This window comes from Pelodiscus sinensis, chromosome 1, assembly GCF_052426305.1.
Source record: "Pelodiscus sinensis isolate ZL-2025 chromosome 1, ASM5242630v1, whole genome shotgun sequence".
Lineage (NCBI taxonomy): Eukaryota > Metazoa > Chordata > Testudines > Trionychidae > Pelodiscus > Pelodiscus sinensis.
In genome coordinates, this window is record NC_143052.1 from 153509982 (window position 1) to 153523250 (window position 13269).

The following is a 13269-nucleotide window of genomic DNA, read 5'->3' on the forward strand; positions in this document are numbered from 1 at the left end:
TGCACGGCCCCAGGCCTGGGCGCCCAGCTCATGCGCGGCAGCTCTGCGCCTATAATGGAGCACCCCGGGCGGTAGCCCAGTCAGCCCGTAACTTGGGCCGGCTCTGAACAGGAGGCACATGATAATTGTGATACAGATCACTTTGCACAGCGCCTAACGTAATTACTCTTTCCTTTAATCACATAAAGCACAAGACAATACAGATCACCCCTAGAACAAAACAAAAACAATCCCAAACATAGTGCCCCTCACAAGCTCACTCTTCCCTTGGGTCTGTTTCCTGGAAGGTAGGCAGTCAGGGTTTCCCCTGCTTCATGCAGGCTGGCTTATCTCACATGAAGTTCACTGTCCCCAACCCCCATGACCATGATGGGTATAACTGGCTTTCCCCTAGGACGCAGTCATTCTCTAGCATAACTTTTGTGTGTTCAAAGCATTGTCATTAGCATGACAGTAATTTCGTGATCTAATTTCAGAATATTGTCCAAAATTCATAAATTGTGCAGACAGAACCCCCAGTTCATCACGCAAGGAAACATAAACAGAACTGCATTTCCCTTTAGCCCAATCGCTGCTGGCAGCTGATGCTGATTTTGTGGAGGTGATCTTGGGCATATATCTAGGTACAAGGCTGCCTGATCTTCCTAGGTATTTACTTATCCTGTTACCCTGCACCAAGGTCTGTGCCACTGCATCTTTGTCACTTTTAGCTGCTCTATCCTAGATTTAAGCTAGGATGGGAATGCATTGCCGAGCTGCAATTTCATGTCCCATTGCAGTGGAGACATATCTTGTGTTGTGGAGGCTGTTGCGCTGAGAGGGGAATACAGAGGTCTTATTAAACACTCCCAAAGATTTCTGCCTGCTTTCCTAAAACTATGCTAGTACTGATGAGTCATTTGTAAGGGGTAAAATCCCCTTCCCAGCCTTCAAACTCTCAGTTGACTAAACTTTCCGTAGCCAAGAAATAGCTTTTTCTCTTCATGTGCAGAGTTTTCTTATAATTTTCAGTGTCATTTGCTGAATATATAATTCACGGCTCCATTTAAATGGGGCCACAGCTGTTAAATTCTTGTGTGCCTTTCCACCACCTAGGTATTTCACAGTTAAATCCCAGGTATAGGCTAATCCTCATTGCACTGGCATTGAATTGCCTGTGTCTTTAGTTTGTGCAGCTTGTCCTTCAACAGGAGTTAACATTCTCACTCAGGAGAAGTGACTCTCTCCCTTTACATAAAATGCATAATCTGATACTTATCACCTCTTTTTTTTTAACACTGAATTTCTGCAGGGCTTCTGGGACCAACTCTGCGTGCTGAAGTGGGAGACACTTTAATAGTTCACTTCAAGAACATGGCCAACAAACCGCTGAGCATTCATCCACAAGGCATAGCTTACAGCAAACTGTCAGAAGGTATGTGCTATAAACCACCATCTGTTCTTTTTCTACTCTAGACTATATAATCCTAAAGCCAGTCACCTGAAGAATTGGGCTGTGCCCACGAAAGCTCATGATACCATCTACATGTTTTGTTAGTCTATAAGGTGCTGCAAGACTATTCATTGTGTTTTAAGTTACAATCCAAGGCAGAGAACTCAAAACCAAGTTGAGGGTGTGAGGGAAGAATTCATCCATTGACCTAATTACTACCTCTCAAAGGGGAGTGGGCTAACTATATCCATGGAAATCCCCTAATGGCAATTACAAAGCATTTATGCTTCAGCAGAACAGCTGCTGCACCATAGCTGTGCTGCTGCAGTGCAGAGGTACCCAGAAGAGATCTGGGACAGCAAACAGGCTGTAATGTGGTCCCCAAGAAAATGTGGGCATCGAGACTAAGTGATGCCTATCTAGGGGAATGCCAAGTATAAGACAGACCAGAGGTGTATAGTTCTTATTTTCAATCAGTTTCTCTATGTGGTGTGCACCTGTTGGCAAACAAGTCGTGTTTTGTTTTGAAGAAGCTGCTTCTGTGGCACTGTGGATGGCTGTTGTCCATTGGCTCCCGGTGAGAAACTCTTGCAAGGGCCAGGCCCTTTGGGCCTGCTAAGTATCATAGTTGGCAACCAAGGAGGTGTGAACCAGAGATCAAGCCAGGAAGTGGTTGGATCAGGAGATCTCACCCCAAATCGAAGTGGGGGCACAGCCCAGCTGCTTGAAAGGAATGCACTCGGAAGACTCAAACAGGGTCTGAGAAGGGATGGCCTACCCAGGGACTATGACAAAGGGTACTTAGCATCTCCTAGTAGGGGCTCAGCTGTTTCTTTGAGTGATTGCTCATGTCTGTTCCACATTAGGTGTGCGAGCTTGCCTCATGCACCAGTGCTGGAAGTTTTCCCTCAGCAGTACCCATAGAAGAGTGGCAGTACCCATAGGAGAGGGATGCCCACATGGCGTGGTATGAGGGGCACTGTCTGCTTTTCCCACCCTCAGTTCCTTCTTTTCGCCAGTGATAGTACACTGAATGTTCACTGCCCTAATTAGCATTGCTTAGCCTTTGTTCATAGAATCTTTAGTTCTTGTAAAGGTTCTGAAGATAGTTAATAGAGAGACTTTTTGTTAGTCCTGTCTGGGACCCAGCTGGTGGATGGGGCATGTCCCAAAGATTTATGTACAAAACAGATTTAGTTTGTGCACTAAATGAACTGCACTGCATTGCCCTGCCTCCTCTCACACTGTTTACACCATTATCAGTTTAGACTTGAATAAGGATCTCAGCTGGTTAACAGGGCATCTTCCCCTCTCTGGTTATTCACATACCCACATCAAATGCTGTGAATGAGCCACTTCCATCCTGACTTGATTAGCTTCATTAATACAAGCAACTTCTTTATATATATCCCTGTCTCTGTTACTTCCACTCAAATTCATCAGATGAAGTGGCTTTTTATGTCCCAATAAATCTGTTAACCTGTAAGGTACCACCACTAGACTCCTCATTGTTTTTACAGTGTTTTCAGAAAGGTTGCAAACTCCTTCCCATACAGCAAATGTTTTAAATGTGTGTGTTAAAGAAAAGGTGTTTATATTCTTTCAGTTCCCATACAGCAGTGTGGACAAGTGTTCAAGGCATTTGCCTCCATTGATAATGAGTTATTTTACTGAATATGTATCTAATTTTCACTTTGTGTCATCATTTTCACCAGTGCAAAGTGAATGTAAAACACTTTCACATCAGAATGGTAGCATTTTACACTCCCTGTTCACTGATGCCAACAGCTGCATATGGGGCAGAGCTGTCAGCTTTTGCAAATATTTTATTGCATTAGAGTTGCTGATGTCATAGGTATTTGAAATGTTTTGAATGTCGAAATAGTACTTGGAAAAAATGTTCTCTTTCAGCTTAACTATACAGCGGGTTGGGATTGTTTTCAGATTTTGAAATTTTATTGAAAATTCAATTTGTGTGAATAAATATTTACAAAAATGTCCTTGATGTTCCTTCCCTCCAGCTCTAGTTGATCTTGTTCCTTCCTATTAATCAGCTGGTCAGGAGAGTTTTGAGGTTTACTTTAATGCCTTGTTCAAACTGTGAAACCAATAGTTTTGCTTCCAGCTGAGTGAAAGCAGTGTCAAGCTCTGTGAGAAACTATGACATGTCCCTGAAAATCTCTGATTCTGTTGGATGGTGCAGGTTGTTGTTTCACTAATTTCTCCTCCTGTTTGTAGCTAGAGTTTTAATAACCTCCGCCAAGTATTTGTTAAGTTGAAACTTTTTATTAGGTATAGACAATGCAAACAAATTAAATGCAGTGTTTCCAGATTAATAATGCACAAAAGTTGGAAGGCTACAGTAACTCCTACAGAGCCAGTGTTACAGAAAGAGATGAGACCAGGATCAGCTGGTGAACTGGGCAAGTACCTTCTAGACTTCTGCTGGATTCAGACAAGGAGAGGCTGAGAAGTTCTACCAGGCTCCCCCAGTCTGATACCTGAGTATGACGCTCCTTCCCTTGGGAGTGAGAACAGCCCAGACAACTTGATCCTAATACCTGAAATAAAAGTACTGCTCTTGATTCTGCTCTCAGAGCACCTATGAGGATCAGAAGTAACTCTGTTGACATTCATGGAGTTACACCATTGAAAAGCTAAGCTGCTGTAGGTGAGAGGAGACTCAAGTGCTCTGTGTAGATGGCAATGGTAAAAACAAACAAACAAAACCTGTGCATTCATTCATTAATCCCTCAATGCCACCTCTTTCTCTCCTCTCTCGACTTCTAACTATGCAGGTTATCTGTATGCTGACAGAACATCCTCCTTCGAAAAACTGGATGATGCTGTGCCTCCAGGCCAGGTGTATAAATATACATGGGAAATCACTTCTGAAATTGGGCCAAAAGAAGCTGACCCTTCCTGTCTCACCCGTGTCTATTATTCACATGAAAACATGGTGACGGACTTTAACTCTGGTCTGATTGGAGCATTGCTTGTGTGTAAAAAAGGTAACCAAACTGCTTGGGATAGACCAACTGCTATAAAATGTCAGCTGGGCTACTGTTTTCAGTGGTCTAGCACATTCTGATACAATATGGCTTTCTGGTAATAATAAAAACTAAAAAACCCATAAAGCACTCTGGAGATTCTCATAATGCAAGAAGGCATTTCATTTTCCTCTTCCCTTCTTGTGCGTTTATGCGGGCAGTTTAGAGGAAACTGAGTTTTGTTTCTTCTGCCTTTATAGGACTTCAGCGTTGCTGTGTTTCTGGATTTTCTGTACTAGTTTCTCAGATAATTCTAATTATTGTCAGGGCTAATAAGACATTGTTCAACTTGACTGACATTTCCCATTATGAGACCCTGTCTTCAATTGTTTATAACTTTAACAAGTTTGAATTGTTTGGGAGGGGAGGAGGGTGAAATTTACCATTCCTGCTGTCTGCCTCTGATTTGAATTCTTTTGAAAACTTACAGCCAAAACTGTTCAACTGCTTCCAAGAATGAGACAAGGGCTGTGTCTAGATTACATCCCTCTTTCGACAGAGGGATGTAAATTAGGCACTTTGAAATTGCAAATGAAGCCGGGATTTGAATTTTCCACGCTTCATTTGCATAATCACGTAATGGCTCTCTTTCGAAAAAGCACTGTTTCGTAAGTAAAACCACGGTCTAGACGTGGTTCTTTCGAAAAGGGAAGGCTTTTTCGAAAGATCCTGTAAACCTCCTGAGAGGCTTCTAGACACAGCTTAGGAAAAAAGGCCTTGTTTTGCTCATATTAAAAAAACAACAGTAAGACTGGTTGAGAAGCTCCAGCTTCTTCATGTTTGGAGCAGGACGATTAAATTTGAGGAAGCGGGGGGAGGTGGCCTTTGTGTCAAGGGTGTGCTTTTTGCTGTTCATGTGGAAAGTCTGGACATTTTATAAGACTTAGAAAAATTTCAGTTTGTACTTGCTCAATAGTGTCATAGAGTTTAGTGGCTAATAGCGCCAAAGATTCTGTCATTACTGAGCATGTTCTGTCTCTTCATTGATACCAATTGCTATTATATAAACCCCCAAACATACATGAGCTACTCGCTGCAAATCTGAGATAAATATGAATCGGTGAGCTAGAGGACAATTTCCTTAGCACACTGCCAGTCCCCCAGCTATCCAATCCACAGGATTATATATTCTTTCTTTGCTAACGGCTGGTAAATCAGTTACTTAGTTTAGTTCTCTCCTTCCCAGAGAAAAGTTTGTGGCATGGAACAACTTGTGTAGAGCACACTGATTAAATGGCTTTGTATATTTAGTCCTTCCCATAAATAAACAAACTCCGAGCCTGCAATGCAATGCACTCAACTATGCTTCCTTACACATTGAATTCAACAGGCTTTGTGGGGGGCTGTACACACTCTGCATAGCAGGATTGGCACCATAGTCAATAATGGTATTTTGGAATATTAGTGCTCTTGTATTATAAATTATCTGTTATAGTCTCTTCCTCCCCTCAGAGCTCTTTCCTTTTTTGTTTCATTGTGATCCTTGCTGGAACGTTCTGAGGATGTAGCTAATTGTGCGCATGAATATTTTGGAGATGGTTATTTTCCTTCCTCATGTCAAGCTTCTCCTAATTTCTGAATATCAATTTTAGTTCTGGGTACGGTGCTTAATTTGGGAGTTCATAGTCCAGGCAGCTCTGGGTTTACTGCACTTAGTTACAAAAGTTTAAAAAAAATGCTTGAGCCCTGCCACTTCTTTCATTACACATTTGTTACTGCCTGGGTGACATGAATTAATTAAATTAGCATTATACTAAAGTTTGCATTTCTGACGTTTATAATCTGTCAGAAGAAATAAGGAGATGACCCGTGTTCCATGTAAGCTGAGCACTTGGGCGGCCGTCCAGGAGAGATTCAGGTGCCATCCAGTTGATTGGCAGAGTGCCCGCAGCTGGCTGCCTGTGTTTCTACTGGTGGTGCACATGCACACATGCCTCAGTGCACATAATAAAATTTATTCTGCACATGGATAGAAATATTAGAGGGAACATTGGAGATGACACCAGGTTTTTGGGTGGGATGACAATACATATTTGTGTACAAAATAAATACATGCCAATTTCTAGGTCATCAATCCTATTCTCTCCCATGTTCAGTAGTATAGAATCTTCCCAGGGCTGTTATGACTAAAAATCCTTACAGGCTGCTCTGTATGAAATGATTTGGGGACCTCAGTCCAGAATCAAGCAGGCAGCTGTCTACTTTGCAAGAAACTCTGCCATAGCTAGCTTGAATCTGGTGGTCCCAGAAGAAAAGCAGAGACTGACTAGGACCTCAAGACCTATTTCCTCTCCTGCTCTCAGAGATGGTCCTTGTGGCACATTGCCAGAGTAGTTTGGAGGGAGCATGTGCACCTTGATGCTTCCTGTGCTGGACCTGGTCTGTGGATGCTCGATGCCTTCAGTCTCCACAATTGCCAATCCAGAACCTTATCCAGAACTAAGTTCACCTCAGACACCTTTTGAAAAGATGCCCTTGTGGCCAGATGCAGCAGGCATGGGCAGCAAGCTCATGAAGTATATCTGGATGCCTTTTACTTGATGGCTGTGTCTAGACTGGCAAGTTTTTCCGCAAAATCAGCTGCTTTTCCGGAAAAACTTGCCAGCTGTCTACACTGGCCGCTTGAATTTCCACAAAAGCACTGACGATCTCATGTAGGATTGTCAGTGCTTTTGCGGAAATACTATGCTGCTCCCATTCGGGCAAAAGTCTTTTTCCGAAAAAAAAAATGCTTTTGCAGAAAAGTGTCCTTCCAACCTAGACGCGCTTTTCCGAAAATGCTTTTAACGGAAAACTTTTCCGTTAAAAGCATTTCCGGAAAATCATGCCAGTGTAGACGTAGCCGATGTGAGCTGCATTTTTTTTTCCTTCAGATGATACCCCTTGTTTCCTTCCACAGGAAGCCTGAACGAAGATGGGACGCAGAAACTGTTTGACAGAGAATACGTGTTGATGTTTGCTGTCTTTGATGAAAGCAAAAGCTGGCAAAAATCAGCCTCTCTCCTATACACCATTAATGGTTATGCTAATGGGACATTGCCAGGTACTGTACTGTACTCGCGGTATCTAGCCAGAGTCCCCAAGCTGTGTGTGGCTGCTCACTGCAGCGTACACGAGTGAGCTGTACGAAGTGAATGGAAGTAGAGCGACACAGCCCATATATAACCTTGCAATGAGTATCTCGTTCCACCAGGGGGCGTGTGTGTGTGTGTGTGTGCTCCCAACCACCCCAACTTTCTCGTGCAATCTGACCTTGGTACTGAGAGCATGTGGCTACCAACCATGTGGCTGTTTGTTCAGAGAGAATAAAATCTCTTCCTGTCACCTGCTGGATAGGGAGTGAGATTTTCAAAAGCATCTAAGTCAGTGGTCACCAACCAGTATATCAGGATTTACCGGTTGATCTTGGAGCCTCTGACGGGATCCTGACTGGTTTGGCCAGGAAGCTATCAAATGCTGGCACTTCAGTTGCCCTTCCACCCACTGTCCTGCTGCTCCTGCCCTCTGCCTTGGAGCTGCCCCCCGGCAGCCTCCTGCTTGTTGTGCAAGGTATGGGAAGGAGAAGTGAGGGAATGCTGATGTCAGGGTGTCCCTCCTCCCCCCACTCCTGTATCATATCTCCACACAGAGAGCCTGCCTTAACCCACTGCTCCACCACCCGGAAGCCATCTCAGTTAAACAGTGCCCAGCCAGAGTCTGCTTCCTGAATCTCTGTCTCAGCCCTGAACCTCCTCCTGCACCCAACCCTCTGCCTTAGACATGAGTCCCCCTGCACCCAAACTCCTTCCTAGAGCTTGCACCCTGAACCCCCTCCTGGGACCCCAATCCCCTGCCCTGGGCTAAGCCCGGAGCCCTTCCCACACTCTAAACCCCTTGGCCCAAGACCAGAGCCTGCACCCCAACCCCCTACCCCAGCCTGGTGAAAGTGAGTGAGGATGGGGAAGGGAGATGGAGTGAGCAGGGGAGGCCTCGGAGGAGGGGTAGAGCAGGGGCAGGGCCTCAAAGAAGGGGCGGGAAGGAAGTGGGGCAAGGGTATTTGGGTTTGAGGTAGATCTTACATTGCACTTAAATTGAAAAAGTGGTTAAAAAGGTTGGAGACCACGGATCTAAGTATGAGTTAGGCACTCTTAATTCTACTGAAAATCAACTGGAGTTGAGTCCTAACTCACTTAGGCTGTGTCTAAACTACAGATCTTTTCTCGAAAAAGGGATGTAAATTAGACACTTCGAAATTGCAAATGAAGCTGGGATTTAAATTTCTCGCACTTCATTTGCATAATAGTGACCGCAGGTTTTTTGAAAAGAGGATTTCGAAAGAAGAATGGCTGCTTAAACGAGGATCGTTCGAAAATAAAGCCCTTTTTCAAAAGATCCTGTACTCCTCATTTTTTCGAAGTGTCTAATTTACATCCCTTTTTCAAGAAAAGGGATGTAGTTTAGACACAGCCTTAGATACTCTTGAAAATCCCACCTATGACCTGTACACTACCCATCCTAGACATGGCCATCATAGTATCCGAGAGGCTTTATTAAAATGTGCTGGGTGGCTATTACTTTTGGACTAACAGTGGGATTTAATAAACCATTCTCCGATTCTGGGAGGATTCACCTGTGTTCTGACCCCGTTGTCCTATTTCAGACCTAGAAGCCTGCACATATGATAACATTAGCTGGCATTTGATCGGAATGAGCTCCAAACCAGAGATTTTCTCCATCCATTTCAACGGGCAAGTCCTGGAGCAAAATCATCACAAAGTCTCGACTGTCAGCATTGTGGGAGGTGCCTCAACCACAGCAAACATGACCGTGAGCCAGAATGGAAGGTGGCTGATATCGTCTCTTGTCCAGAAGCATCTGCAAGGCAAGGAGGCATCTGTTCAGAAGGCAGTAGTTCAGTTACAGAGTGTCATTCTGGGCTCTTCCTCCTTATCTCCTATCTAGGCTTTTTTCCCACTCTGGCACGATGAATGCAGAAGTGGGATCCTGCAAAAGTACCCCAAAACCTTATCTTTCCAGGCTTTGGTATAAAACTTCTCCCCAAAATCTTAAAAGCCTAGATTTTGGGGATAAATATCCGCTGCTACCACCCAAGTAATGATAAGAACCCAGGGAAGAGATCACTTGGGAAATCTCAGCCCTAAAGTAAAACCAGGACACAAAAATTAACCAATACCAGGTTAATAAAAAGAAAAGAGAAAGAACTTTTATTATCACCACAATACTCTTGTTGCAAGCATAATGACTAGATGAAAAAGTCATAAATTAATATACTCATGGGGGAAACCCCACCGGGGGCCCAGAGCTTAGTTGCAAAAGAGAGAAAAACCCATTTCTAAATGCACAGACATCAGATTCCCCTTCCCAAATGGTAAAACAGTAAAACCTAGCGGATTTATCTAAACTTTACCCTACTTACAGATAGTGAGGTCTTCTTGGAGGGAGACATAGTGTCTGTCCCCCTCAGTAGCTGGAGAATAACTGCCCAGGGACAAAGGAGGGAAAAAAACAAAAATTCCTTTGTCCCCATTTGAAATTCCTACCTGCATTCCTATTGGCCGACTCGACCTGGCTTAAGTATAGTTAACCCCTTAGTCCCCAGGCTGCTGGCCATCTCTCATGATCCTGACATCTCCTAAAGCAGGGGAGGGGAACTTTGGGGGGAGAGTTGGAGGCTGCTGACCCACAGAAAAATCAGTTGGGGGCCACACACAAGTGAGAATCTGTGGGGAATTGGAGCACCAGCATGGGCTCCCCAATGCTGCGGGGGGGGAGCCCCGAGCCTCAGGGGCCTGATCCAGGCAAGCCAGGGGCTGCATATGGCCCTCGGGCCTTAGGTTCCCCACCCCTGTCCTAAAGTGCTGCTAACTTTGTTGAATGTGGTAGCAAATGCACTTGGGATCATGCCAGGAAATCAGTGGATGCAGGGTATTTTCTTTGAATTAATGTTGTGGGGTGGGGCTTATTAGGACTACTGCTGCAAAGGGGCTTCAGAACAACAATGAATCTGACTCTAGTTTATAACTGTTTGGGAGGTGCTCAGATGAGCCTCACTAGAAAAAACTGGAGCCCTAAGAGATGCTGACCAACTATTTCAGAAGAAGAGGAATGTTTGCAGTTCTGTGGGCAAACGAATCTTTTCTGCTGCTCTTTTAACAGAGAATGTTAGTTTTCCCCTAGACTAAACAGATCTCTCTTGGAACAGAGCAGTGGATTCTCTCTTGTGAAGGGTTGGAAGGCTAGTTTAACAGAAAAGGGGAAGTTCTTGCTGACAGTTTAGGCTGGTATTTTCAAAGGAGGCTATTGAAGTTAGTTGCTGAGTTCTCATTGACTTCCACTGGCTCCTTTGAAAATACCATTCTTAATATCAGCACCCTTTTTTTTTTTAACCTGAATAGACTTTGACCAGTGAATTGTTTGCATGTGTCCTCAGCTGATGGGCTGTAGGAACGCAGTGTTCCTAGGTCTAGCAGTAGCCATTGTATTGTGTCTTTCCAAACAGCTGGAATGCATGGGTACCTCAATATAGAAGAATGTGAGGAGAAAGATGTGTTCAAGAAGAAAATATCCTTTAAGGAACTGCGCATGATTAAGGACTGGGAATATTTCATTGCTGCAGAAGAAATCACCTGGGATTATGCTCCAAATGTTCCAGAGACCATTGATAGGTAAAATGGTGTCATGTACCGTATTGATTAAATGTTAATTTGAGGCAGCCTATGTGCTACTACAGTGTACAGTCCTAGCTCTTAAGAACTTCTGCACTGCACCAAGAATTCCATTGAAACAATTGAACATACAACTCAATCTTGTAGGACAGGAAACATATTAAAGGGGGCAGGGTGGCATGGTATTTATGGACTGCGCTATAAAGAGGTCTTAGTAAATGGCTCCTGCAGGGCTGAATAAGTGAGTGTGTCAGGCTCTAGGTTCCAGGTGGTCTAGTCTGGTGATTGGTGCAGTGGTCAAAGCTGGACTGAGGGCAGTGCTGAAACTAGGGATGTTAAGAAGAGGGTATTTAACTAATCGTGTAGTCGATTTCTATCAACTACATGAGTAGTCAATAGGGGAAGGCACTCAGTCCCAGCTCACACTGGGTCCGCAAGCTACCCCTGCTGCAGCTCTGCATTTTAAATGTAGTGAGAGCTTGGCTTTTAAGTCAGCTCTCCCAAGCAAGGGGAGGGAGAGAGGAAGGAAATGCGACTAGTCGACTTGACTACCCGATAAGCCTAAGTTTATCCGGTAATCGACTAGTTGACTACATGCTTACATCCCTAGCTAAAACTGGGATCTGGGGGCAGGTTGTGGGTCAGAACCAAGTTCAGAGTCCATAGATGAGCCCAATCAGGATCACAGTATGAGAGAGCTTCTGGCTTCTTTTTTCTATTTGTAAAACGAGAGATGTAATGCTTCCTCCCTCCCATCCTTTGTTTGTCTTGCATATTTTAGATTGGGAGCTCTCTGAGGCAGAGGCTCTCTCATACTAAGTGGCTGTGTCTACACTGGGCCACTTATTCCTGAAAATCAGCCGCTTTTCCGGAATAAGCTGCAAGCTGTCTACACTGGCCCTTGAATTTCCGGAAAAGCAACGACGCTCTACTGTACAAAATCAGCCTCTATTCCAGAAAAACTATTCTGCTCCCGCTCAGGCATAAGTCCTTATTCCGGAACACTGTTCCGGAAAAGGGCCAGTGTAGACAGCCCAGTAGTCTTTTCCGGAAAAAAGCCCTGATCTCGAAAATGGCGACCGGGGCTCTTTTCCGGAAAAGCGCGTCTACATTGGCCACAGACGCTTTTCCGGAAAAAGGGCTTTTCCGGAAAAGCAGCCTGCCAATGTAGACGCTCCTTTTCCGGAAATGAAAATGGAATAGTATTCCGTTTTAAGCAGTTCCGGAAATTCATGCCAGTGTAGACACAGCCAGTGTGTGGATGGTGTCTAGCAATGAGAACCCTGACCCTGACCTCACTGCTGCTGTAGCACAAATAATAATCTGTTTTATAGAGACTGTGTCTCATCTAAGTCTGTTTTTCTCATGGCCTCTGCCATTTCCCGTGGGAGAGTATTCTGCAATCTATTGGATCTCACCATTAAGAAGATTTTACTGATACTTTTTCTTTTCTCTTTTCTCTTCTTTTTAAAGGCACTATAAAACTCAGTATTTGGACAACTTCTCAAATCTCATTGGGAAGAAGTATAAAAAGGCTGTTTTCAGGCAATATACAGATGCCAACTTTAACAAGCGTCTAGAGAATCCCCGGCCCCAGGAAACAGGAATTTTGGGTCCTATTATCAGAGCTCAAGTCCGAGACAGAATCAAGGCAAGTGGTGAGAGCCCAATGCAAAGGCTGTATGTACTGTGAATGATGTAATTTACTATAAGTGAGGCTTATTTACAACTTATTTTGCATTCTTTGTCAATTATGTAATATCGAGGGCAGCAGTATCTGAAGGTGTGAGCACCAGGGAGCATACTTAAGTTTGTTTGTGATCTCTACCATTCTTGGGTTGGAGTGATTGGTTTATCAATTCTTAACTTCACGTGGACACTTGCTTTTTGTAAAGAATATTTAGAATGGTTGGTCCATAACACCTACTCCAAATACACCTGAACTTTTGGGAAGTTCAGATCTGTGTTGTAACTTTGTGAACCCATAATCTCTAGTTCTCTTAGGGTATGTCTACACTGCAACACTGTTTTGAAATAACTAGCGCTATACCAAAGTTATTTCAAAATACTGTCCAGCTGGAGGCCTTTTTACTCGGACTCCTGTAACCCTCATTGTACAAGG

At 44.0% G+C, this 13269-nt stretch overlaps 1 protein-coding gene across 1 annotated transcript in view; it reads left to right on the forward strand.

Moving 5' to 3' along the window:
* F5 (coagulation factor V) overlaps positions 1–13269 on the forward strand; it is a 57236-nt gene that overhangs the window by 6436 nt on the left and 37531 nt on the right. The window contains exons 3-8 of the mRNA XM_006112215.4: positions 1292–1414; positions 4231–4443; positions 7382–7525; positions 9122–9343; positions 10982–11147; positions 12621–12798. Of these exons, the coding sequence (XP_006112277.3) occupies positions 1292–1414; positions 4231–4443; positions 7382–7525; positions 9122–9343; positions 10982–11147; positions 12621–12798 (1046 nt within the window). The remainder of the gene's footprint in view (positions 1–1291; positions 1415–4230; positions 4444–7381; positions 7526–9121; positions 9344–10981; positions 11148–12620; positions 12799–13269) is intronic.